The sequence below is a fragment of the Saccopteryx bilineata genome, chromosome 3 (assembly GCF_036850765.1).
Source record: "Saccopteryx bilineata isolate mSacBil1 chromosome 3, mSacBil1_pri_phased_curated, whole genome shotgun sequence".
Lineage (NCBI taxonomy): Eukaryota > Metazoa > Chordata > Mammalia > Chiroptera > Emballonuridae > Saccopteryx > Saccopteryx bilineata.
The window spans coordinates 269289538-269315631 of NC_089492.1; the positions used below are offsets into that span (position 1 = coordinate 269289538).

The window sequence follows — 26094 nt, forward strand, 5'->3', positions numbered from 1 at the left end:
AGTAGTAAAATGTTCTAACCACCCACCGGTTCCATAGTAATGGTGACTTATAAAGTAGGGAAGTAACTTTACTTTATAAAATTTATAAAGCAGAGTCACAGCAACTTAAAGCATATAAGAATAATTACCAAAAAAAAAAAAGAATAATTACTTACCAAGTACTTTATGTCGGATTTTCGCTAAGTTTGGCAGAAAAATCTTTATAAGACAACTTACTATATAGTTAAATCTTTTTTCTTTTTTTTTTTTTTGTATTTTTCTGAAGCTGGAAACGGGGAGGCAGTCAGACAGACTCCCGCATGTGCTCAACCAGGATCCACCTGGCATGCCCACCAGGGGGCGATGCTCTGCCCATCCGGGTGTCGCTCTGTTGCAACCGGAGCCAGTCTAGCACCTGAGGCAGAGGCCATGGAGCCATCCCCAGCGCCCGGGCCATCTTTGCTCCAATGGAGCCTTGGCTGCGGGAGGGGAAGAGAGAGACAGAGAGGAAGGAGAGGGGAAGGAGTGGAGAAGCAGATGGGCACTTCTCCTGTGTGCCCTGGCCGGGAATTGAACCCGGGACTCCCGTACGCCAGGCCGACGCTCTACCACTGAGCCAACCGGCCAGGGCCTATCTTTTTATTTATACTTTGGTTGCTCCGCTACTGCCCACCATGAAAGCTGGAACGCCCACTAGTGGGTGGTAGGGACCAGGTTGACTACCACTGCTCTAGGCTGGAGTCATTGGTCCTCCCCAATCCAGGCCCTACAGACTTTTCCAGCTCCACCCCACCACTGCCCCACCTTTCTTATCCTTCCTGCTCTAGGAAACCTCTGTGTATTGCATTTCTGCTTAAAATGCCCTTCCCCTCTTGTCCACCTAGGAAGTGGCTGATATAACTCAGGCTATCCCCTCCTCCAAGAAGTCCAGAGAACATTATACATCCTTTCCCCTATGCTACTGTGTACCTTGTAACTGTTACACCCATCCCAGTGTAGTAAGACTTGTTTCTGTGTCAGCATCCTCACCATCTACCACAATCCCTGGCACACAGCAGGGCTGCAGGGACTGCACGCTGAATCAGGACATCACATTCTGCTAGGACAGCAGCAGCATCTTTTGGAGGGTTTTGTGGCCCTTGTGTTACCTTGGGCCAATCACTATAGCTCTCTGAGCTTGTTCTTCAACTATCAACTAGGAGTGACAGCACCCAGCTCCTATGGTTGTCATAAAAACTGGATTAAGACAAGGCATGTCATGCACATAGAGCAGCATCTTGTACACAGCAAGCATTCAGCAGTTCTCACTGCTGCCGTGACCTCTAATGCCTCACCTCCTCTCCACTGGAGAAGACCCAGCCCACAGGACCCAGAAGGCACACCCTCTGCACTCTGAGAGGCGAGAGAAAAAAATACAGGACACAGACTTATTAGGAGTATAAAAATAGGACTTTTTTTCCTCATAATCATATCAATTATCAAAGAAAGAAACAGTATGTAACAAAAATACAAAGCTCTGGTGGATTTTTTTGTCAGTTTTGGATTTTTTTTGTCCCTCACCCATCCCTCCCCAACAGCCCCTTCCCAGGGATAGCCCGCCTGGGGTCACCCTGGGGCTCAGGAGAACCGGTGGTCCAGGTCCCTCTGGGGGCTGGCCGAGTATGAGTACGCCTTGCCCAATACCAGGCGGTCCCGCAGCAGCTTGAAGAAGGCATAGTAGTTGCTGAAGAGGATGAGCGCCAGCGAGATGGTCTGGTGCCACTTTTCAGAAGACATTAAGGAGTACAGCTGGTAGACGATGACGGCGCCCTCCAGCAGCAGGAGGATGTTGAGGATCCGCAGGGGTTTGCTGAAAAAGAACTATCCAGGAAAGAGTAGGCATGGACTGGGAAGTATGCTCCGGGAACCTGCCTCTTGGATGGGCTGGATGGGCCCACGAGGGGGGTGAGTTCTAGGGGTCCCCAGCTGGGACTGGGGTGGGAAGACCTGGGAGGGTTGGGCAAGGACTTGGCCACCTCTCTGCCTTTGTTTGTGGTGTTCCTTCTGTCAAGACTACCGCTTCCAGCCCTGGCCAGTTGGCTCAGCGGTAGAGCGTCGGCCTAGCGTGCGGAGGACCCGGGTTCGATTCCCGGCCAGGGCACACAGGAGAAGCGCCCATTTGCTTCTCCACCCCTCCGCCGCGCCTTCCTCTCTGTCTCTCTCTTCCCCTCCCGCAGCCAACGCTCCATTGGAGCAAGAATGGCCCGGGAGCTGGGGATGGCTCTGTGGCCTCTGCCTCAGGCGCTAGAGTGGCTCTGGTCGCAACAAGGCGACGCCCAGGATGGGCAGAGTGTCGCCCCCTGGTGGGCAGAGCTTCGCCCCTGGTGGGCGTGCCGGGTGGATCCCGGTAGGGCGCATGCGGGAGTCTGCCTGACTGTCTCTCCCTGTTTCCAGCTTCAGAAAAATGCAAAAAAAAAAAAAAAAGACTACCGCTTCCCACGTGAGTTAAGATCCTGTTCGCCTTCTACCTTCTCTAGGAAGCTTTTCTTGAGAAGTCTCACTTGCTCTCTCAAACTTTTTCTGGTCTAAAATCAACATCTTTTTATATGTGATCCTCTTGGGTACTGTAAGACCTGAACAAATTAAAATCTTATCACACAGGCATGAAAAGTTATTAGAGACTCTGCGGCCTGAGTCACCCACTACTTCACGTGTAGCATTGCCAGCTAAGCGATGTCAAGAGGACATGGCAACACCTCACTCTTACCTGGTGTTTACTGGGCAAGGTAGAGTGTAGGGACTCAAGAAAAATTTTCTGGTCAGTTCAAAAGAGTGATCAAGCCTGACCAAGCGGTTGGCACAGTAGATAGAGCGTTGGACTGGGATGTGGAGGACCCAGGTTCAAGACCCTGAGGTCACCAGCTTGAGCGCGAGCTCATCTGGTTTGAGCAAGGCTCACCAGCTTGAGCACAAGGTCACTGGCTCGAGCAAGGGGGCACTCCGTCTGCTGTAGCCCCCTGGGTCAAGGCACATATGAGAAATCAATCAATGAACAACTAAGGAGCTGCAACAAAGAATTGATGCTTCTCATCTCTCTCCCTTCCTGTCTATCTGTCCCTATCTGACTCTGTCTCTGCTACAATAAATAAATAAATATTAAAAAAAAAAAAGAGTGCTCAATGTCTAGGGATCCAGAGTCTGTAGGAGCCAAGATACCCGACCGAACCTCAAGAGCTGTTTACGGGATGGCAGAAGTAGCAGGAAACGGGAGTCCAGGAGTCCAGCATGCCAGGCTGGCTCTGGGACCTTGGGCAAGGCCCTTCCCTGCCCAGGCCTTAGGTTTCTCTGCTGTGAAATGAAGAGTTCACCCAGGTCAATGATTTTGCAGACTGCGTTCCTCAGAGCCCCAGGTTCCGAGGAGGTTACTTCAGGGACTACAGCGGGGTGAGTGGGAAGTAAAAGCGTGCCAACCCTTTCAAATACAGCAGTGTCATGAGGTCCTAGATACTGAACTTTAGTCTATGACTGTATTAGACATTTTGATAGCAAAATAAGTAAATAAAACAGAGACCACTAGCCTAGATAATTCTGAGCATACTTTTTCCAGTTTTTTTTTTTAATTAAGAATCAACTTTTTATTTGGTTGATCCTTTGTAGTTTTTTTTAAATTTTATTTATTCATTTTAGAAAGGAGAGAGAGAGGGAGAGAGAGAGAGAGAAGAGAGAGAGAATAGGGGGAGGAGCAGGAAGCATCAACTCCCATATGTGCCTTGACCAGGCAAGCCCAGGGTTTCGAACCAGTGACCTCAGCATTTCCAGGTCGATGCTTTATCCACTGCGCCACCAGGTCAGGCCTTTTTCCATAGTTTTATTACCATCAATTTCCAAGTTTCCCAGGAAGGCACCCTTGAACAATTTAAACTCTCTAAGCTGATTTTAGTATCTAAAAATGGGGAGAGCCCTGATATTTCTCCCATACACAGGTTCTGGTAAAGACTGATGGAGGGTGCATAGGAAATCCTTACTATAGTGCCTGACACATAATAGAAATGATAACAGTTATTATTTCCACCAAGAACCCCTCCTTTTTTTTTTAAAGATTTTATTTATTGATTTTTAGAAAGGGGGGGGAGGTAAGGAGGAGCGGGAAGCATCAACTCATAGTAATTGCTTCTCATATGTGCCTTGAACAGGCAAGCCTAGGGTTTCAAACCAGCGACCTCAGCATTTCAGGTCAATGCTTTAGCCACTGCATCACCACCGATCAAGCTAGAACTCCTCCTTTTATTGTATCATCTTTTCTACCTCTACCCAGTGTTTCCAAAGATCTGCTCCCAGGTGAGCTGTAGTTATATGAAGTGGTCACTGGTATGGCTGTCCTTGTTCTGCATGTGTGCAGTGTGCATTGTCCTCCTTTAGATTTGGAAAATACTAAAAATGGTTCTCTCTTGAAATGAAATCACCTTCCTGCCTTCGAGATCAGGCCCCACCCCTCCTTCCCAGGGGAGGAGACTCACGTGGAACCGGAAGTGGGAGACATCAGAGGGGATGGCCACATTGTAGTGACCCACTGCTTTGTAGACGTTCTTGCTATGCTTCACCAGCACGCCCTGTGGCCACATGCATTCTTCAGTCCACCTGGAGGCACAGCCCAACAAGGCCCTTTACTCCCAGCTCACCCACCAAAGCAGGACATGAAGACTGGACATGAGGAAAGACCACCAGGGCTCTGCTCCCATTTCTACCAATTAGACATAGTAACCTCCCTTTTCTGAGAATCAGTTGCCCTTCTGTAAAACGGGGTAAGAATCATGAGATATTCACCGTACTGGGAGTCACAAGGTCTAGGGCTCACATTAATGTCTATCAAGGACATGTGAGGGACTATCAAGAAAATCCTTTTCCCTTTCTAGGTGCATTTTCTACATTTGGTCTCACCTGTAGCCTCCAATTGGTTCATCACACAGATGCCTGAGTAGTGTTTGTAAAATACCAAACTGAACCTATTTTCGGCTCAAAATCCCCTGAAGGCTGTCCAGTGTTCTTGGGTCAATTCCCCTGTTTGGCATGGTCTCTGCGGTCCTTCCATGCCTCCCACCATATAGCTCTCGCTCAAGCCATGCAGAACTGTTTCCAGTTCTTCCAGCATACCTTACTACTTCATGCGTCTGCATGGGTTGCTACCACCAACAGGACTGCTCTTCCTGATGCCTAGCCTTCTGACAAGCTCTTTGTCATCTTTTAAAACCTGGAATCCTCCATAAGGCCTTCTTCAGCTCCACACAGAGTTCAGTATCCTTTAACTCTCTCTGAATCCCATACGACTGGTCTCCTTTCCCCAATGTCTCATCACTTACTTATGTCTGTACCCCTCACTAGGCTGGGAGCCCTTAAGGAGAGGGATGGTGTCCAATTCATCTCTGTGGCCTTCAAGGCCTGGCACATAGAGGACCCAGTGAGTGTGTGAATGAGGTGGTGGAACCAATGAGCTTTTATCCAATGTTCTGAAACATCTCTCAGGAACTCCAAGGGTACCGGGCTAGAGGGCTGAGAATCACTGTCTGCAAGAAACTCAAGCTCCTGCTCCTGCCTTGTTGATTCATTCATTTATAAAATAGTTACCGTGTTATATGCATTAACACAGACAAACGTCACAGACAATAGACTGAATAAAAGAAGCTGGACCCAAGGTTTCATTTATATAAAGTTGCAGAACAGACGACTAACCTATGGTGAAAGAAAGTAGGACAGTAGTTGGGGTGGTCACTGGGAAGGGGCCATGAGGAACTTTCTGAGGGGCTGGACATGTTTTGTATCTTGATGGAAGGTGGATTACATGGGTGTATATCCCTTTATTAAAAATCAAAGAACTATAATCTTTAAGATATATATATTTCATTGTATACAAATTTTATCTTAAAAAATGTATATATATATACTCAAAACACCACAAAAATTTTGCTATGAACCTGTTCTGAGCCAGGCACTCTGTCAGGAGTGAGGGGATGTCTGAGTGCTTGACAGATCAGGCCCTGATCTCTGGAGCTTTAGTCCTGGAATGACAGGCAAGTCACCGAGCACACAGAGCAGACAGTGTTAGGTGCAGTGATCATGGCATTATGGGATTGTGGGAGGAGAAGGGAGGTGCACTTGAATGGTCAGGAAAGTCCTGAAGGAAATCAAGTGCTAAAGAATTAATCAGGAAAAGAGAGTTGGAAAGAGTGTTGTAGGCAAAACGTATCACACGCAAAAGCTCAGAAACACAAATGCATACAGTTTAAGGACCCAAAGAGGTCTGGCCTGGCTAGAGAAGGGTGTGAGCTGGGACATGGTAAGAGATGGGGTAGAAAAGGCTGGCAGGACTCAGTTCACCAGCTGTGAAGCCTGTGACAGAGCCTGGGTCTTATCTGCACACTGTGGCGAGCTATGGACAGGTTTATTCTCATATTTCACTATGTTCTATCTTTCTACTCCTCCCTCCCTTAGAGACCTAGGCTAAGCTGGGTCCCCTTCTGGCCTATCTGGCAATGCCTATTCCCTTCCCTGGACCCCCTGAACAGAGACTGAGAAGGACCCGGACCAGCACAGAGGGCCAACACCAGGAGGCTTGGCCCTGTGGCCTCCCTCTGCGACTCAGCTTCTGCTGGGCCTGCCTATACAAACCTGTCCTAGTGGCTTCTTCTCTGTCAGGCCTTGTGCTGGGCCTAAGACCCAGATGTGATATAGAAGTGGCCCAAGCTTTAGAAGCTTCCAATCTAATGTGGTAAAACAGGCATGAAAATTAGTATAACCGGCCCTGGCCGGTTGGCTCAGCGGTAGAGCGTCGGCCTGGCGTGCGGGGGACCCGGGTTCGATTCCCAGCCAGGGCACATAGGAGAAGCACCCATTTGCTTCTCCACCCCCACCCCCTCCTTCCTCTCTGTCTCTCTCTTCCCCTCCCGCAGCCAAGGCTCCATTGGAGCAAAGATAGCCCGGGCGCTGGGGATGGCTCCTTGGCCTCTGCCCCAGGCGCTAGAGTGGCTCTGGTCGCGGCAGAGCGACACCCCGGAGGGGCAGAGCATCGCCCCCTGGTGGGCAGAGCGTTGCCCCTGGTGGGCGTGCCGGGTGGATCCCGGTCAGGCGCATGCGGGAGTCTGTCTGACTGTCTCTCCGTTTCCAGCTTCAGAAAAATACAAAAAAAAAGAAAAGAAAAAAAAAATTAGTATAACCTGGGTGAAAAGCACTATGGTGAAGGGCTGGAGACATGCCAGGCACCAAGAGAGAACCAGGCTAAGGGGAGGACAGCCCAGCCCTTCAGGGTTCCCAAGCAGGGTGACTTTTGCCTCTGCTCCGGGTACAGTGCCACCCTGCAGCTGGGTCTCTCTTATGCCACTCATCCTGACTATTTGTGTAAACAGCTATCACCCCTATCAGGCTGTGAACTCCTCCAGGATCTGGTCTCAGTCATTTTCTCCCTGTGTCTTTTCTTCCCTGTCCAGGGTTCACCATCAACCAACACAACACCATATCTTGTTTCCAGACTGATGTTTCTAAGGTACGCCTTGGAATCAGTACCTCCACTATTCAAAACCCTCTATAGCTTTCCTCTGCTCATAGGCCAAAGCTAAGCTTCTCTGTGTAATACATAGAACCAGGCCTAGTATAGATTAGGTAGAAATAAATGTCTGCTGCAAGAGCAGATGACTAATGACTGCATGGATGAGTAAGCAGTGGATAGAGTGAAGTAATGAATGAATGCATGAGCAAATCAGTCAATGAGTGAATAAACAACAGTCAGAGAATGATAACGTCAATGAGTCTATGAATTTAGCACCTGTCCCTCTCCAATGTCTAGTATATTACAAGTTACTTAAGGACAGGAAACATACCTGTCTTGGGCCCTGCCATACTCCACTCTGACCACAAGGTCTAGCATATAAGACATGATCAATAAACTGCTGACTAAATGAATGAATTGACAAGAGAGGAGGTGAATGACTTCAGACACTGAGCAAGAGGGCTGGGGTTGGCAACTCTCTAAGGGTAGGACAACTCACGGGTGCTGCAGCACGTTGGAGCACAGCGCTGGGTCCACCTTCTGCCAGCAGCCCAGGTGGGCAGCGGCCTTGTGCAGCAGGTCGCAGTAGCTGGCAGGCAGCAGGTGCTGCATGAGGATCACTGAGGTGCTGATGGACACCAGAAGGAAGAGCTCGCAGGACCAGCGCTTGTCATAGTAGTGTGTGTTCTGGGGGTAGAAAGCAGTGGGTAAGGCTTGGGATGTCCATAATGGAATGGCCTCACTCCTTCCCCTTTCCCTGATTCTATCTGCCTTGAAGATCAGGATAACCCTGGAGAAAACTCAGGGTGACTTAAAACCAAGGATCTAATACCTAATGAAGGTTTAATCATGGGCTTAGAACCTGTGCCCACTACTTAGTTTTCTACAAAGCAAAACTGCTCCCACAGCCCACCACTCTGAGCCAGAGCACAGCTCTGGGGTCCAAGCACATGAGTCCAATAGACATGAGTTCAAATCTTGACACTGCTGCTTATTGACTGTGTGACCCTGGCCAAGTCATTTCACTGCTCTGAACTCTAGTTTCCTCATCTGTTAAATGAGTATAAGATACCACCAAACCTCTGAGAGGCATTTGGAGGACAATCCTCAGGAAAGCTCTAGCACATTGTAGATGCTCAACAGAATTGAAGTCCTCTCAATATCATATTATTCAGTATAGTCCATTCAACTCCTATGGTCAGTTGGAGAGATACCTTTCTAGGACACCACACAAGCTAAAGAGCACAGGCTTTTGCATTCCCTCAGATCTGGGGGAGTCCTGGCTTTCCTATTTACCGATAAAGCAGGACACTGTGACACGCTGTGCCTAAACAGCCGAAGTGAAGTAGAAGTTACCTGTGCCCTCCCTCCCGGGAGCGGGCCAGCCCTTGCCCCTCCCCACAGGCATGCTGCCTTTGCCTTCCTCTCCCCCTAAGCTCCAAGGGCCCTTCTTTTGCTTCTGTGACTTGTTTCTAGAGCCCAAGCAGCCCACTGGCTCACTTCTACTACCTTTGTAACTTTCTAAATAAACTTTCTAATTTGGAAAAAAAGAGAAATAAATATGTCACTGTTCTTTGTTATCAAGTATTTTGAACAATGCCATCTCCTCCTCATTGGCTGGGTGACCCTGTGCAGGCCACTTCCTTTCAATGAACGTTGTTTTCCCCACTCTAACATGAGGTGGCAGTCACTCTAGCCCTCGAGAGAACATACTGAATCTCATAAAAACCAGTAGTGCTTCATGCAAGCCGTTCTCCTGGGGGGCAGGCAACAGGGTAAAGCCCTGCAGCAGGCCCTTCCCATGGGCCCTTTCTGTCCCCAGGTTGAGCTACCCACCTTCACAAACCAGACAGGCACAAAGGCCACATAATAGGCACTCAGCATGGAGCTGACGAGCACTTCCTTCATGCGCCAGTTGAAGTCCATCTTGAGGAATTCCACCTCACTGCGGATAAGGCTGGGCGACAGGCAGCAGGCATGGGTGGGCATGGCGTCTGGGCCATACAGCTGCCGGGTGTGCTGCTTCCATGACTCCCGCAGAGTCAGCAGGTAGTCCCGGCTCCTCGCTAGACCACTGACAGCCTCCCGGGGACCCACGGAAGACAAGTGGCTGAAGAGATTTGTTTTGCGGAGGTCACAGTTCAGCTGCAGGAACGGAATGTACATCCCAAACCTGCTGGGGAAGACAGTGGTGAGGGCAGGCCTGCCCACGGGCCGTGATCCCAACCCTTAGCATCTAAGGGATACCTTCTTTCTTCCCTTGCCTTCGCTCTCCTGGCAGTTTTGAGGGAAGAATGTACTCATCCTTCTACCCATCCATTCTCCCATCCAACAGTCAGTCATTCAACTCAAGTATTAGCACTGAGTGTGCGCTGAGCGTCAGGGACACAGCAGGGAGCAAGAGATGAGTCCTTGACTAACAGTAATCGTAACAGCCCACAGTGACTCGGTACAACCTGTGTTCCAGACACTGTGCTAAGTCCTTTATGTGCATTCTCTCCTCTTTTTCCCTCCTAAGAACACTCACTGTGCATTAGATACTGCTATTTTGTGCCCTTTGCAGCCAAAGAAGCTGTGGCTCAGGGAGGTGAAGCGGACTTCCACAGATTACACAATTAATGAGGAAGCAATAGAGCTGGTATTCAAACTCAGAACAATCTGGTACCAAAGATCAGGACAGATAGTCAACAAATGCTACAAGTAATTAATTTAAAATGTCCACGCACCACAAAAGAGAGGTATAAGTTACTATGAGTACCTATGTTAGAGGCAACTCCTCTGTGCGGCAGAGGGCAGTTCAGAACAGTATGTGCCTATTACATGACACATACCGACATGGACCCTTAATAATAGAAATCTGCTCCTTTGAGTGGTACCCTTAGGTTAGGGCTGGGGCTAGTCAAGGGGTGTTTTGAGTAATTGGCTAATATCATTTGAGGAGAAAACTAGGCAAACCCATAGCCCAGAAGGGTAGATAATTATAAACTGGGTAAGGATCCAGCACAGTACTTGGAACGTCATAGGAGGTACTCTTTCCTGGGGCCTCTCCCTTTCCCCAGCTCCTCAGACATAGAAAGACCCAGAAGGGTCCCCGGGCTGCCCCAGAAGTTAGGGTCAATGAGAATGCTACATCTTCTTATCAACAATAATTTCCTCTTTTCTTGTTTTCTGAGGTTCCAAGAAGGGAAATACGAGTGTCCTTGGGCAATCTGACTCTTTGGGTTATTGTTTTCTGTTCTATAAAATGGGGATGCTGCCGTTCTCCCTGGGGTAAGGTTAAGTAAGATAACTTAGAGAATTTGGTTGAGAGCACAACCTTTGTGGACAAATAGGCCAGGATTAAAATCCTAGCTCTGCCTGACCAGGCAGTGGCACAGTGGATAGAGCGTTGGGCTGGAATGTGGAAGACCCAGGTTCGAGACCCCAAGGTCGCCAGCTTGAGCACGGGCTCATCTGGTTTGAGCAAAAGCTCACCAGCTTGGACCCAAAGTCGCTGGCTCGAGCAAGGCATTACTCGGTCTGCTGAAGACTCGTGGTCAAGGCACATATGAGAAGCAATCAATGAACAACTAAGCCTGACCTGTGGTGGCGCACTGGATAAAGCGTCGACCTGGAAATGCTGAGGTCACCGGTTTGAAACCCTGGGCTTGCCTGGTCAAGGCACATATGGGAGTAGATGCTTCCAGCTCCTCCCCCTGTCTCTCTCTTCTCTCTCTCCCTCCCTCTCTCTCCTCTCTAAAATGAATAAAAAAAATAAAAAAAAAATCCTAGCTCTGCCACTTACTAATGCTGCTATTTATGGCTAAGTACTTAACCTCTATGAGCCTCAGTTTACTTAATTTGCCTTAAGTTACACAGCTTGAATCGATTCTTTATGCGCAGCCAGGAATGCTAGTGTGTTTTTGTTATTGTTGTTGTTTTTTTACAGAGACAGAGAGAGAGTTAGAGTGAGGGAAAGACAGGGACAGACAGACAGGAACGGAGAGATGAGAAGCATCAATCATTAGTTTTTTGTTGCACATTGCAACACCTTAGTTGTTCATTAATTGCTCCCTCATATGTGCCTTAACCACGGGCCTTCAGCAGACTGAGTAACCCCTTGCTTGAGCCAGCGACCTTGGGTCCAAGCTGGTGAATTTTTGCTCAAACCAGATAAGCCCACACTCAAGCTGGTGACCTCGGGGTCTCGAACCTGGGTCTTCCGCATCCCAGTCCGACGCTCTATCCACTGTGCCACTGCCTGGTCAGGCTAATGCTAGTGTTTTGATGAATACTTTCTTAATCTTTGCAGTAACCTCCAGCATGGTGCCTGGCTCAGATTATATCAATACAATTTTGTTTAGAAAAGAAATAGGTGGCCTGACCTGTGGTGGCACAGTGGATAAAGCGTCGACCTGGAAATGCTGAGGTCACCGGTTCGAAACCCTGGGCTTGCCTGGTCAAGGCACATATGGGAGTTGATGCTTCCAGCTCCTCCCCCATTTCTATCTCTCTGTCTCTCCTCTCTCTCTCTCTCTCTCTGTCTCTCCCTCTCCACTCAAAAAAAAAAAACAAAAAAAACAAAACAAAAAAAAAAAAAAAAAAAAAAAAAAGAAATAGGTGGCCTTGGCCAGTTGGCTCCGTGGTAGAGCGTCGGCCTGGCGTGCGGGGCTCCCGGGTTCGATTCCCGGCCGGGGCACACAAGAGAAGCGCCCATCTGCTTCTCCACCCCTCCCCCTCTCCTTCCTCTCTGTCTCTCTCTTCCCCTCCCACAGCTGAGGCTCCACTGGAGCAGAGTTAGCCCGGGTGCTGGGGACGGCTCCGTGGCCTCTGCCTCAGGTGCTAGAATGGCTCCGGTTGCAACAGAGTGACGCCCCAGAGGGGCAGAGCATCGCCCCTGGTGGGCATGCCGGGTGGATCCCAGTCGGGTGCATGCGGGGGTCTGTCTGACTGCCTCCCCGTTTCCAACTTCAGAAAAATACAACCCCCCACCAAATATAGGCCAGTGATTCCATGGGACAGGAAAGAAGACTGAAACAGGACTCCCAAAACACTCTTCAGGATACCCTGTGGGAATGAAGGGGTGGGGTACCTACACAAACATAAAAGGGATTCAAACTCAAACTTAAGGGCAAGTACTTAAAAATCTCTCTGGCTTTGCTTCTAAGAAGAACTGCAGAGTCAATCAAATGATGTGGAAACAGCAAGTGACTGCTCTGACGGGTCACAAATTAGGTCACATGCAAGATGGCAGAATCCCTCCCATCCTCTCCATTCAAGACACGACGGCAGGAAATAAATCCATATCCGCAAAAAGAATGGGAGGGGGGTTATTGGTACACAATTGAGTTTGACAAATTTGAAAAGTAGACAGACACATGTTGACAGATGCAGAAGGAAGGCATCAGACCTCTAGAGCAGTGCTGTCTAATGGAAGTATGAGTCACACATGCAATTTAAAATTTCCTAAGAGCCACATAAAAAAATAGATAAAATTAATTTTTAAAAATTTTTATTTATTTTTAGAGAGGATAGAGAGAGGGAGAGAGAGAAACAGAGAGAGAGAAGGGGGGAGGAGCTGGAAGCATCAACTCCCATATGTGCCTTGACCAGGCAAGCCCAGGGTTTCAAACCGGCGACCTCAGCATTTCCAGGTCGACGCTTTATCCACTGCACCACCACAGGTCAGGCGATAAAATTAATTTTAATACTTTATCTTACATAACAATATATACAGAACACAATCACTACAAAACAGAATCATTATTTATGAATGATGTGTTTTACTTTCTTTTTTTTGTACTAAGTCTTCAGAATCCGGTATATATTTTACACTTATAGCACATCTCAATTCAAACTAGTCTATTTCAAATGTTCAGTAACAACAGGTGGCTACAAACTACTAAACTGGGTGGCACAGGTCTAGATGCCATGAGAGGGCTGCACTGGGGGAAGAAGCTTATCTGCCTAGTCACCTAAGAGAGACTCTGGCTAGAAGTAGGCACATTTGATAGAAGGTAGAAGTGAAAAGCAGGGCTGAACAAATGGAATTAAACAAAGATCTGTATTTATGTATAAGAATCAGTCCCTTTATTCTCTTACGCACTTCACACAACACACCTTGAAGGATTTTTTTCTCCATAGAAATTGAACAAGCCTGACCTGTGGTGGCGCAGTGGATAAAGCGTCGACCTGGAAATGCTGAGGTCGCCGGTTCAAAAAAAAAAACAACCCTGGGCTTGCCTGGTCAAGGCACATATGGGAGTTGATGCTTCCAGCTCCTCCCCCCTTCTCTCTCTGTCTGTCTCTCTCTCTCCCTCTCTCTCTCCTCTCTAAAAAAATGAATAAATAAAATAAAAATTAAAAAAAAAAAAAAAATTGAACAAGGTGTCTGAGAACTGAGGTCTCCAATTTGGGAATCCTAGAGTAATACCTCTCCCCCTTTTTCTAGCCTAGGAGGGCCCACAGCTGACAACTAGTAACTCCTTCAATCACCCTAGAGCAAAGATTGCATCAGTGTGCCCTGCCCATGTCCCCAAACTCCAGGCAAATCTCCTATTTTTGTATACAATGGCAAAGGAAGAGAAAATATACCCCAAGATACTAGGTCCTTCATTCTTAAATATAAACAGACAGGCAAAGAGGCCAACTGTCTTTAGAAAACTAGCAGCATAAAACAGAAAAATTGACCCAGGTGGAAAGACAATATTGAAGGGACATAAGAGATTTTAAAAACAGAATGCTATGAAAAAGAATAATCAGAAAATTAGATGCCCTGTCCAGATAGCTCCATTGGTTGGAGAATCATCCTGAAGCACAAAGGTTGGCGGTTTGATTCCCAGTCAGGGCACATACAGGAACAGACTGATGTTCCTGTCTCTCTCTCTCTCTTCCTCCTTCATTTCCTCTCTCAATAAATCAATAAATAAAAACTTATAAAAATAAGAAAATAAGAAAGAGGCCTTAAAAATGAAAAATGTGATTGCTGAAAAAAATCTCAAAAGAGCTGGAAAGATAAAGGTGACGAAATCTCCCTAAGACAAAGTAAAAAAAGAGAAACAGACATAGAAAGAGAGGCTGAAGGGAGGCAGAGGGAGAATGATGAGAAATATATGAGAGAAAATATAAGAGGAACAGATGACCAATCTATGAGGTCTACTATCTGATGAAAAGAAGTCCCAGAGAGAACAGAAAACATGGAAGGAAAGATATCATCAAAAAAATAATAGAAGAAAATTTCCTTGAACTGAATACCTATACCGTCTGGTTAAAAAGTCCTAGAATTCTTATTAGATGATTGAGACAAGTTCCACATCACACACATTCTTGTGAACTTTCAAACAATCAAAAAATAAACAGACTATCCCTAAAAGCCTTCAGAAAGAAAAAAGCAAGTCATCTACAAAGTAACTGGAATCAAACTGGCATCAGTTTTCTCTTTGTAAACATGGGAGGCTACAGACAGTGGATCAGTATCTTCAAAATTCTGAGAATGAGTAAAATCTACATTCAGCCAAATAATCAATCAAGTATGAGGGCAGAATAAAGACATTTTTAGACATGCAAGGACTCAGAATGCATATAACTCCCATGTACCCACTGTTAAGAAAATTACCTGATAATGCACTCCAGCAAAATAAGAGAGAAAACCAAGAAAGAGGAAGACATGGGATCCAGGAAACAGTGGATCCAACCCAGGAGGGCAGTGTAGGGAAGTCTCAGGCTGAGAGCTGTTCAGCAGGCCTAAAAAGCAACCTCCAGAATGGAGCAGGAGGATGGAGGGCTCCGGGAGGGATGTCTTTGGGGGGAAAAATAAATTCCAGGCAACAGGTAGCATGATTGAGAGCTGGATAAACTTGAGGATATGTTGAAGGCCCATCATTCTTTGGTCAACAAGAAAAAAGAAAGGCAATTAGAAACTCCCAAGAGGAATAAAAACTTGTATAAGATAGTTATAATCTGCCTGACCAGGCGGTGGCACAGTGGATAGAGCATCAGGCTGGGATGCGGAAGGACCCAGGTTCGAGACCCCGAGGTCGCCAGCTTGAGCGTGGGCTCATCTGGTTTGAGCAAAAAAGCTCACTAGCATGGACCCAAGGTCACTGGCTCGAGCGGGGGTTACTCAGTCTGCTGAAGGCCCGCAGTCATGGCACATATGAGAAAGCAATCAATGAACAACTAAGGTGTCGCAACGAAAAACTGATGATTGATGCTTCTCATCTCTCTCCGTTCCTGTCTGTCTGTCCCTGTCTATCCCTCTCTCTGACTCACTCTCTGTCCTTGTAAAAAAAATTTTAAAAAAAGATAGTTATAATCTAAATATGAAGCAAACTAAAATATGACATGACTTTAATTAATTGATGGGATGTAAGAAAAGAGAAATCATTTGACCTTGACACAAGAACATTCTTTTTTTTAAGAGGCCCAAGTAACTACAGAGAAGGAATGTCATCTATGAATACTACTTGGTCCTACACTGAATGATATTTTTATGTTTACATTCCTAACATCCAGGCTATTTACTTGTTTTTAATTTTTAGAATTAGCCTTAGACAAAGAATGAAAGACTTAAATGTGTTTATATACAAGAGGGCGAATGTCAAGCTGGACAATATAAGAGTTTAGTTGCCAGGAAGTGAGAGGAGGAAGAGCAGAGAAAAAGTGGTTTGGCAGGGCTCCTAATAGTTTCCTCTTCCATAAAAGGGATTAAGATACTGACTGCTGTTGATGGAATAAAAAATACAGGCATATTCATAATATTGAAAAAGATAACCAATAGAAAACTAGAAATAGTAAGTTATCAAACACTGGAACCAGTAGGAATGGAAGGGTGTACTAAATCTTTTATCTGTCATTGCATGTGCACCTGAATGGATGTGCATATATGCATGTGCAGTATGCTTGTGGTGCAAAGAACGTTTATTTCCAGGATACACAAGAAACCAGAAACAGAGGTGGCTATCTCTGGGATGGGGAAATGGAGAGCTAGGAAACAGGAGTCAGGGGAGATTTTTTTCATTCATACTCTTTTTTTTTTTTTTTTTTTTAATTTTCTCTTTCTGAAGCTGGAAACGGGGAGAGACAGACAGACTCCTGCATGCGCCCAACCGGGATCCACCCGGCACGCCCACCAGGGGGCGACGCTCTGACCACCAGGGGGTGATGCTCTGCCCCTCCGGGGCGTCGCTCTGCCTCGACCAGAGCCACTCTAGCACCTGGGGCAGAGGCCAAGGAGCCATCCCCAGCGCCCGGGCCATCTTTGCTCCAATGAAGCCTTGGCTGCGGGAGGGGAAGAGAGAGACAGAGAGGAAGGAGGGGGTGGGGGTGGAGAAGCAAATGGGCGCTTCTCCTGTGTGCCCTGGCCGGGAATCGAACCCGGGTCCCCCGCACGCCAGGCCAACGCTCTACCACTGAGCCAACCGGCCAGGGCCCATTCATACTCTTTTATACCTGTTGAATTTTAACTGTGTAAGTCCAACTCTAAAATCAATAAAAATTTTAAAGGAATAAATAAAGGTATAAAAGAATTCTAGAATTATGGAGGTAGCCTGGAAAACACTTAAAACCAGAAACAGCGACAGAGACTGCTTTTGAGAAGTGGGACTAAAACTCTGGTGGGTGGAGTTATAGGCTGTTTATCATTATAAACTTTTAGCCTACTAGACTTAATTTTTTATGAGGTACATGTATTATGTTCATAAAAATTTAAAAATTAAAAAAAATATATAGCAAAATATGAACATTAGATGATGTCTGTATCCTAGGACAATGGACTCACCAGAGAATAACCAGAAAAGGTCAAATTAAGGTGACTATTGGCAATTTTAATCAATAGAGTAAATTTTGGAGAGCTATTTGCTAATGTCTATTAAAAGTGTAAGTAGATATAACTTTTGGTGCAGTAATTCTACTTCTGGGAATCTGCTGTACAAAAATATTGGACATGTGTGCAAAAATGTATGTAAAAGAATATTCCGGCCTCATTTTATTTTGAAGATTGATTTTAGAGAGAGCAGAAAGAGATAGAGAAGAGGGGGAGAGGAGCAGGAAGTTTCAAGTTGGTAGTAATTACTTCTCGTATGTGCCTTGGACTGGGCAAGCCCAGGGTTTCGAAATGGCGACCTCAGCATTCCAAACTGATGCTTAATCCATTGTGCCACTGCAGGTCAGACTCTCTCCCTCGTTTTTTTTTGTTGTTTGTTTTGTTTTTTTCCTTTTTGTATTTTCTGAAGCTGGAAATGGGGAGGCAGTCAGAGACTGCCTAACCAGGATCCACCCGGCATGCCCACCAGGGGGCGATGCTCTGCCCATCTAGGGTGTCGCTCTGCCGCAACCAGAGCCATTCTAGCACCTGAGGCAGAGGCCACAGAGCCATCCTCAGCACCTGGGCCAACTTTGCTCCAATGGAGCCCTGGCTGTGGGAGGGTAAGAGAGAGATAGAGAGGAAGGATAAGGGGAAGGGTGGAGAAGCAGATGTGCGCTTCTCCTGTGTGCCCTGGCCGGGAATTGAACTCGGGACCTCCACACGCCAGGCCGACGCTCTACCACTGAGCCAACCGGCCAGGGTCTCTCCCTCATTGTTTTAAGTAGGGAGAAGCTAAGAACAACTCAAAAATCTACCAATTGCAGACAAAACAGATTGTTTTCAAAAACCTATACTGTGGCCTGACCAGGTGGTGGCGCAATGGATACAGCGTTGGACTGGGATGCGGAGAACCCAGGTTTGAGACCCCAAGGTCGCCAGCTTGAGCGCGGGCTCATCTGGTTTGAGCAAAGCTCACCAGCTTGGACCCAAGGTCGCTGGCTCGAGCAAGGGGTTACCTGGTCTGCTGAAGGCCCGCGGTCAAGGCACATATGAGAAAGCAATCAATAAACAACTAAAGTGCCACAATGAAAAACTGATGATTGATGCTTCTCATCTCTCTCTGTTCCTGTCTGTCCCTATCTATCCCTCTCTTTGACTCTGTCTCTGTAAAAAAACAAAAACAAACAAACAAACAAAAAAACCTATACTATGTAGTCCTGGCTAGGTGGCTCTGGCTAGGTAGCTCAGTTGGTTAAAGCATCATCTTCATATATATGCCAAGGCTGTGGGTTCGATCCCCGATCAGGATACATATATAGGAAAGTCAACCAATGAATGCATGGATGAAGGAGAACAAGAACTTGATGTTTCTCTCTCTCTCTCTCTTTCTAAAATTAACAAGTAAAAAAACTTTTTAAAATCTATTTAAAAAAATCTATACAATGGAGCCTGACCTGTGGTGGTGCAGTGGATAAAGCATCAATGTGGAACACTGAGGTCGCTGGTTCAAAACCCTGGCTTGCCTGATCAAGGCACATATGGGAGTTGATACTTCCTGCTCTTCCCAGCTTCTCTCTCTCCTCTCTAAAATGAATAGTCTTGGGCTCTGGCCAGTTGGCTCAGTGGTAGAGTGTCGGCCTGGCGTGCAGGAGTCCCGGGTTCGATTCCCGGCCAGGGCACACAGGAGAAGCGCCCATCTACCTCTCCAACCCCTCCCCCTCTCCTTCCTCTCTGTCTCTCTCTTCCCCTCCTGCAGCCAGGGCTCCGTCGGAGCAAAGTTGGCCCGGGCGCTGAGGAAGGCTCTGTGGCCTCTGCCTCAGGTGCTAGAATGGCTCTGGTTGCAACAGAGCATTGCTCCCTGGTGGGCATGTTGGGTGGATCCCGGTCGGGCACATGCGGGAGTCTGTCTGACTGCCTCCCCGTTTCCAACTTCAGAAGAAAAAAAAAAGATAAAATGAATAGTCTTTAAAAAAAGTCTATACAATGGAATACAATGAGACCATTATAAAAAGTGAGCCAAGCCTGACCAGGCGGTGGAGCAGTGGATAGAGCATCCACCTGGGACACTGAGGACCCAGGTTCAAAACCCCGAGGTCGCCAGCTTGAGTATGCGTTCATCTGGCTTGGGTGCAGGCTCACCAGCTTGAGCACGGGTCACCGGCTTGAGCATGGGATCATAGACATGATCCCATGGTCACTGGATTGAGCTCAAAGGTCACTGCCTTGAAGCCCAAAGTTGTTGGTTTGAGTTCAAGGTGGCTGGCTTGAGCAAGGGGTCACTGGCTCGGCTGGAGACTTCCTGGTCAAGGCACATATAAGAAAGCAATCAGTGAACTAAGGTGCCATAACTATGAGTTGATGCTTCTCATCTCTTTCCCTTCCTGTCTTTCTTCTGTCCCTCCCCCAATCTCTTTCTTTTTCTTGCTTAAAAATAGAAAAAGGCAGATCCATATGCATTGCCATGGAAAAATATCCAAGTTATATGATTATGTAAAAACTGTAATAAATTGTACAACATCATGTAGAGTATAATCCCATTTTTGTTTCTAAAAAAGTATATGTGTTCTTGCCCCCCCAAAATATGGAAGGATATGTTGTTAATAATGGTTTTCTGGGAGACTAAGATTATGTGGACATTTCATTAAAAGTTTCTATAAAGTTCAATGTTCTTATATGACATGTGTCACTCATCTAATTATACATTAGATATAACTGAAGCGACAGTGATGGGACTCCTCCCATGACAGTGCCTTTTTGGTTAAGCTTGGTAGAGAGGGAGGAGGGTCCAGCTCTGAGATTCCTAGGGAACAGGACTGGTCCGACCTGGGGAAGCTCATAAACCAGAAAGCTCAGGGGTTGAGAAATAACTGTTAAAGCCCGGGCAGCCAAGAGCTTGCCCCACGAACAGCCAGAGTGGATACCCTGCAAAGCCCTCCACAATTCTAGGCCAGAAAGGGGGCAGCCCTGGGCTTCTTTCAGATACTATCTCTCTATCCTCAACAATCTGGGTTCTAGCAAGAGGAAGCGAGTGAGTGACCAAAACAGACACGAAGACAAAACATATACACATGCATGTGCAGGTAACACACACACGTGTGTTTCATGAATAAAAAACACCCACAGAAAACATGAATACACACAGGTGCCTGCATGCACACAGACCTGCGGGAGGTACAAAGAGCTTATATAAACTCTGACAGACACAAGGACAGAAAGAGAGAGAACCGAAAAGAAAGAGAGAGAGAAAGAGATGGGAGACAAAGCCTGTGCACTTTTCCTCAGGAACCTTCCTTAGGGGTTTACACTCAGATCTGAGTCTCATTCTGAGCTCCCTCTAGGTGGCACCTTGGGCAAATTATGCCGTCTCTGTTCCTGTGCCTGCGAAAGAAGGCTGATCCCTCTTATCTCAGGGATATAGTCAGGCAACGTGAGGGGGCACTGCTGCTGCTCTGCCTGTGAATCTCCCAGGTGCCGGGGCCTGGTGGCCCAGCCACACTCAGGACAAAGGCTGGGAGGCTGGGAGCCAGGGGCCGGGCAGTGAGGGGGGAAGTAAGGGGTACTCACGGATAGCAGAGGAACAGGAGGTTCAGGAATGAGTAGGTCCTGAAGAGGTGGATGAGGGAGCGGCACAGACTCCAGCCTGTTGCCGTGAGAACGGTGAAGCGGGTGAGGAACAGCAGGATGGAGCGAAAGAGGGAGACCTTCCCCCTCTGAGAAGCCTGGGTCAGGGCGAGATAGGATGGGATGGGCCTTGGATGAAGGTCACAGGGCCTGCCCCCAAATCCCTCCCAACAGCCTATGATCCCACCCAGGGAAACATGGGGCAGCAGGCTAGGCAGGACCTGGCACAGTGAGTCCTTCTCAACACCCAGTGAACTCCAGCAGTCGAAGTGATGTGAGTAATGTCCTTCAACCAAGTCCAAAAGGAGCCCCAAGGAAATGCCTCAGGGTTGAAGGGCTCCATATGTCTCCTTGGCACCCTCAGGGGAAAGGGAGTCCCAAAGTCCCCAGCCTCTAGGACCCAATCACCTCCTTCACGACGGACCCAATGAAGCGGCGGCCCAGAACGATGGTGGTCACCATTAGCAAGTTGAAGTCAATCAGGTGGAAATTCTGTCAGGGGCAGAGGCTGGGGGTCATGTGGGCCTCCTGCCCACATACAAGCTATTCTCATACCCACCTCCCCCTGCCCAGTCCTTTCCATAGGGACTGTCCCCACTCTCTGACCTTCATAGGCCTCCAGCTGAGTCAGGACAGGAAATTACCTAGAGGAGTAGAACAGGACCCAGAGGGAAGTGGGAACGTCCCTGGAGATAAGAGAGTGGTGTGTGAGCCCTCTTGTTCTGATCACCCTCGCCCCTGTCCCTGAACCTCTCTGCAGAGATCTTCCCACTCCTTAAAACACTCACGTATGCCTGTTTCATCTGCCCCACAGGACTTAAGACTGTGCTCCTTTAGCAAAATCTGTCAGACTCATCTCTGCTACCCTTACAAATGCCTAGTGTGGTGCTGAGCACATTAGGGGTGAGTATTCAAGAGTCACCAGTTTCCTGTTCCTTCTACATCTCCCTTGCCCAGCATGAGGCCAAGCATACAGGGTGCTGGGTAAGCTATGCTAAACTGAAACCAAACACCACACACACACACACACACACACACACACACACACACACGGCTGGTCCTAGCTGAGCACCTACCAGGGAGGTGTGGGAGGGCGGATGGGAAGGTGGGTACCACCACACTGTCTTGTAGATGTTGATGTAGTGAACGAAGAGGGCTATGAGCTGGCAGAAGAAGAGCTGCAGCTCAAACAGAATGCTGGCCTGGACTGGCAGCTCGGGGATCTTGCAGTGCTGTAGGGGCACGACCGTCTGGGTGGCCAGTGGGGGACTGGAGAGACCCGTCCCAGAACTGCTCCTGAGGGTAGGAAGGGAAGACATCAGGAACCGATCTGAGAACCCCAACTAAGAAGGGCTCCTGGGGCACAGGATTATGAGGTAAGCTCAGAAAAGCAGTTCACAGCAAGAACACAGTCCTTATCCTACATTTCAGACAAGTAATTGACAGGCCTTTTCCTATCCCTAATCTTGTTTCGGCTTCCCAACATTCCCCAGGAAAGAAAAAATTATTAGGTCCATTTCACAGATGAGGAAAAGGGAGGCTCAAAGAGGGAGATAACTTGTTTAAGCCACCAACAAATCAGCAGCAGACCTATAACTATATAGAATCCAGGCCTTTGGGCTTATTATACTATGTCCCTCTGCAGCTGTCCAAATGACTACTCTCTAAATATTTTCTTCTGCTCACAGCCTTCTGAGCCCCCACCTGGCATTTTGGGTTATATCATTTCAGAGCCCAGTCAGGACAGCTCGTCCATACTGCCCCTGTGAGCCCACAGTGAGGGACAAGAGACAGAAACGTGGTTTACCTGGTGCGGGATCGAACACTGGTGACTGATGCACTGGAAGTGTGGCCCCCAACAGAGCCCCCTGAGGATCCTGGCTCACAGAGTGGATTACGACAGTAGGACGTCCTATTGGGACCTCTTCGTCCTCCTGTGGGGCTCAACATAAGGTAGATCTTCAAACCAGAGGGCTGGAATCAGGGATAACTGCAATACTACTGGCTGCCAGTTACCTCGAGTTTCACTTTACCATTTTGTCACAGAGACCCATGATCTGGCCCCTGCCTACCTCTTCAACCTTATCTACCATTCTCAGTCTCGCCTCTATGCTTCAGCTATCCTGCCTTTTTCTCCTTAAGCAAACCAAGCTTGTTCCTACCTCTTGTACTTGCTGTACACTCTGTCCGGAGAGCCCTTCCCTGATTGCCATTTATGAAGTATCTGCTGCCGTAATCCCCCCCCACCACAGCAATTCACTCTTGGAATTTATTTTATTAATTGGTTAACATACTTATTGTCCGTCTTACTAGTATGGAACGTCAGTGAGGTCACCATACTTATCTTTTTCTGATGTATCCCCTCCCCCTACCACAGTGACCTGCATTAAGTAAATGCCCAGTAAGTATATGTTGATGAGTGAGTGAAACCAGCAAGGTACGTTTTCAACAGATGAGAAAACTGAGTTTATACTGTGTCACAGGTAGTTTGGGGGTCTGGGTCCTGTGCTCTTAGTGCTGGTGCACACTACCCCTTTCCAATACTACACAGTTTCTGTAGGCGTACAATTCTGGGCACTCTTACAGCCTTTTCCTTCAGGGCCTGAGATCCAGCTCAGGATGGTAAAGGGGCATCCCAGTGTCTTATGGTCAGGACCCACGGCCTGAGCACAGGGTCAAGGATATGGGTTTTGGAGAACTGTGTGGTTGTGGACCCAAAACTTGGACCCACAATCTATTTCTCTAGCCTTAGCAGTCTAGCTCAAGATCCTAGGTGCCATTCTGTTTATAAGCACCACCCCAGTTCTAGTCAAGGTTGTAGCACTGTTCATACCCCTTCAGGGCAACACAGCAGCCTACATAACACATACTCTTTGGCCCTAGTTCCTCAGTTTGGAAGCTTTTCCCTCAAGTTTCCACAAATCACTTGTCCAGGAACTCCGTACCCAAAAAGCCCCCAGCCCAGAACTGTCCATACACTACTAAACTTGGCTTAGAAAATCCCATACAAGCACCAAAAGTCTGCCCAAAAGTCTGCCCACACCCCCCTCCTCTCTTTAGAAGCTCTGCGCCCACACAAGCACCCTCAGCCCAGAAGTCCCGCCTACACACAATTGTTAGCCCAGAAAACCCGCCCACAAGCCAATAAAAGCTCTGTCTGCCCAGAAGCCCCGCTCCAGAATGGGATCCCTCCTCGTCCCACTACTCCCAGCATAAAGCACCTACGCGAACGCCCCTGCACCAGTACCTACAGCCCACGGGCTCCGCCCCTAGCACTAAGGCCACGCCCCCGCCAAGCCTCGCTCCCACGCCTAACCGGGTCCTCACCTAAACCCAATTCTCCACAAGCCCCCTTCACTTAGAAGTCCCGCCCCCACAACAAAGGCCCCACCCCGCAAAACGACAGGAGGGGGCGGGGTCCCCCTGCAGCCGAATCCCCTCCCCCGCGCCTCTCCGGGATCCTGTCCCCTTGTGGGAGCAATTAGCAGCTTGACTATCCCAGTCCCCGCGGCCGCCCGTTCCCGGACAGAGCCGGACCCGATCTGCTTACCCATCTCCTCCCCCCGGCGCTCTCCGCTTCGCCGCCGCAGCTCCTGCGGGCAATATGTCGGAGGCGACGGCGGCCGGGAGAGGACTAACCGCCGCAGCCCAGTCCCCGGGTATCTGCTGCGCGCTCACGCCTCGCCGCTAAATTTGCATACAAGGCGGGATAGAGGCTGGGGGCGCGCTTCTTAAAGGGGCCGTCTAGACAAAGGCGGAGCCTGCATTGTCTTTGTCTCGTAGTCGTGTTCACGCCTTTCCTGCAGTGCTGCTAAAGAAACCCAAGAAGCAGGGAAACCCACGTCCTGCTCTTCCGTGCGCGCTTTCTCGCAGCATCTCTTCAGGTCCGAGGAAGGGGGCCGGAACCCGCCTCTTGGCTCAGTTCCTGCCCGAAGTGGACGGGATCCTTGAGTAGCCCATAGGCTGCCAAGATTGAACACCTCCCAAATTGGGTTGTCACCTTTCTCTCCGGCCGTATTGCTCTTTGGTCTACCGCAGTCAAAACCTGGGAGTTATTTCCCCGTTTCTCTCGGCCCCACATCTAATCTTTTACCTAGTCTTGCGGATTCTTAAGATTTACTCCCCTGCTACCACCTATTCAAATCCTGACTCCGCCAGTTCCCAGCCTTGAAATCATGTTACAGGTCTTGGTGAGGATTAAATGAAAATGCATGTAAAGCAGAATCTGTTTTATAAATGTTTGCCATCATTATTATGATGAGGTATGGCAAGCACTCAACACAGAAAGTACTCAATAAATGAGCTACTACTACTAATTGTTATGGTTTCTTCCCTTATAAGACTTATAAACTGTGTTAATCAACTGGTAGTTCCATCACTTAGAACAGTGCTTGGCACATAATGAACAGTAATGTTTAATTGTATGAATTAGATAATTGATATTCAGATATTACAGTCAAATGGGAGGAAATGGACATCAACTTAGTAAATTCTGTAGTATGTTAGAAGGGAATGATGATTGCTGTGGAGGAAACAGGAAAGGGGGATGGCAGGTGGCAATTATGTACAGGGTAGTCATAGTAGGCTTCCCTGAGGTGATTTTTGAGCAAACATTTGAAGGAAATGAGTGAGTCAGTCATACAGATATCTGGGGCAAGGGGGCATTTTAGGCAGACGAAGTCAATGGAAAGACCCTCAGGCACACATATACATGCCTGGTATGTTTAAGAAACAAGGGAATAGGACAGGTGTCGGGAACCTTTTTGGCTGAGAGAGCCATGAATGCCACATAGTTTAAAATGTAATTCCGTGAGAGCCATACAACGACCCGTGTACCTTATGCATTACCCAATAAAAATTTGGTGTTGTCCCGAAGGACAGCTGTGATTGGCTCCAGCCACCCACAACCATGAACATGAGCGGTAGGAAATGGATTGTAATACATGAGAATGTTTTTATATTTTTAACATTATTATTATTATTTTTTTAATAGAAACTTTTTTAAAAATTTATTTATTTTTTATAGAGACAGAGTGAGTCAGAGAGAGGGATAGACAGGGACAGATAGGAATGGAGGGAGATGAGAAGCATCAATCATTAGTTTTTCATTGCGCGTTGCAACACCTTAGTTGTTCATTGATTGCTTTCTCATATGTGCCTTGACCGCGGGCCTTCATTGATTGATTTTTTTTTA

The 26094-nt window shown here is 47.7% G+C and overlaps 1 protein-coding gene across 4 annotated transcripts; it reads right to left on the reverse strand.

The window, feature by feature from the left end:
* Nucleotides 1-1412: 1412 nt before the first annotated feature.
* On the reverse strand, nt 1413-24564 carry TMEM39B (transmembrane protein 39B). 4 transcript variants are annotated; one of them, XM_066265098.1, is made up of 9 exons: nt 24451-24564; nt 22708-22834; nt 21977-22196; nt 21309-21392; nt 20844-20998; nt 9332-9668; nt 7995-8182; nt 4476-4596; nt 1413-1839 (listed from the first exon to the last, which is right to left on the reverse strand). In XM_066265098.1, the coding sequence occupies exons 1-9, from the start codon at nt 24452-24454 to the stop codon at nt 1597-1599; spliced, it is 1479 nt and encodes a 492-aa protein (XP_066121195.1). In that variant the 5' UTR covers nt 24455-24564; the 3' UTR covers nt 1413-1596. The 4 variants fall into 4 exon arrangements, with proteins under 4 accessions (XP_066121195.1, XP_066121197.1, XP_066121196.1 ...); XM_066265100.1 differs by lacking the exons at nt 22708-22834; nt 24451-24564 and adding an exon at nt 21545-21586 and having other exon boundaries at nt 21977-22103; XM_066265099.1 differs by lacking the exons at nt 22708-22834; nt 24451-24564 and adding an exon at nt 21507-21586 and having other exon boundaries at nt 21977-22103.
* Between the last annotated feature and the right edge of the window lie 1530 nt (nt 24565-26094).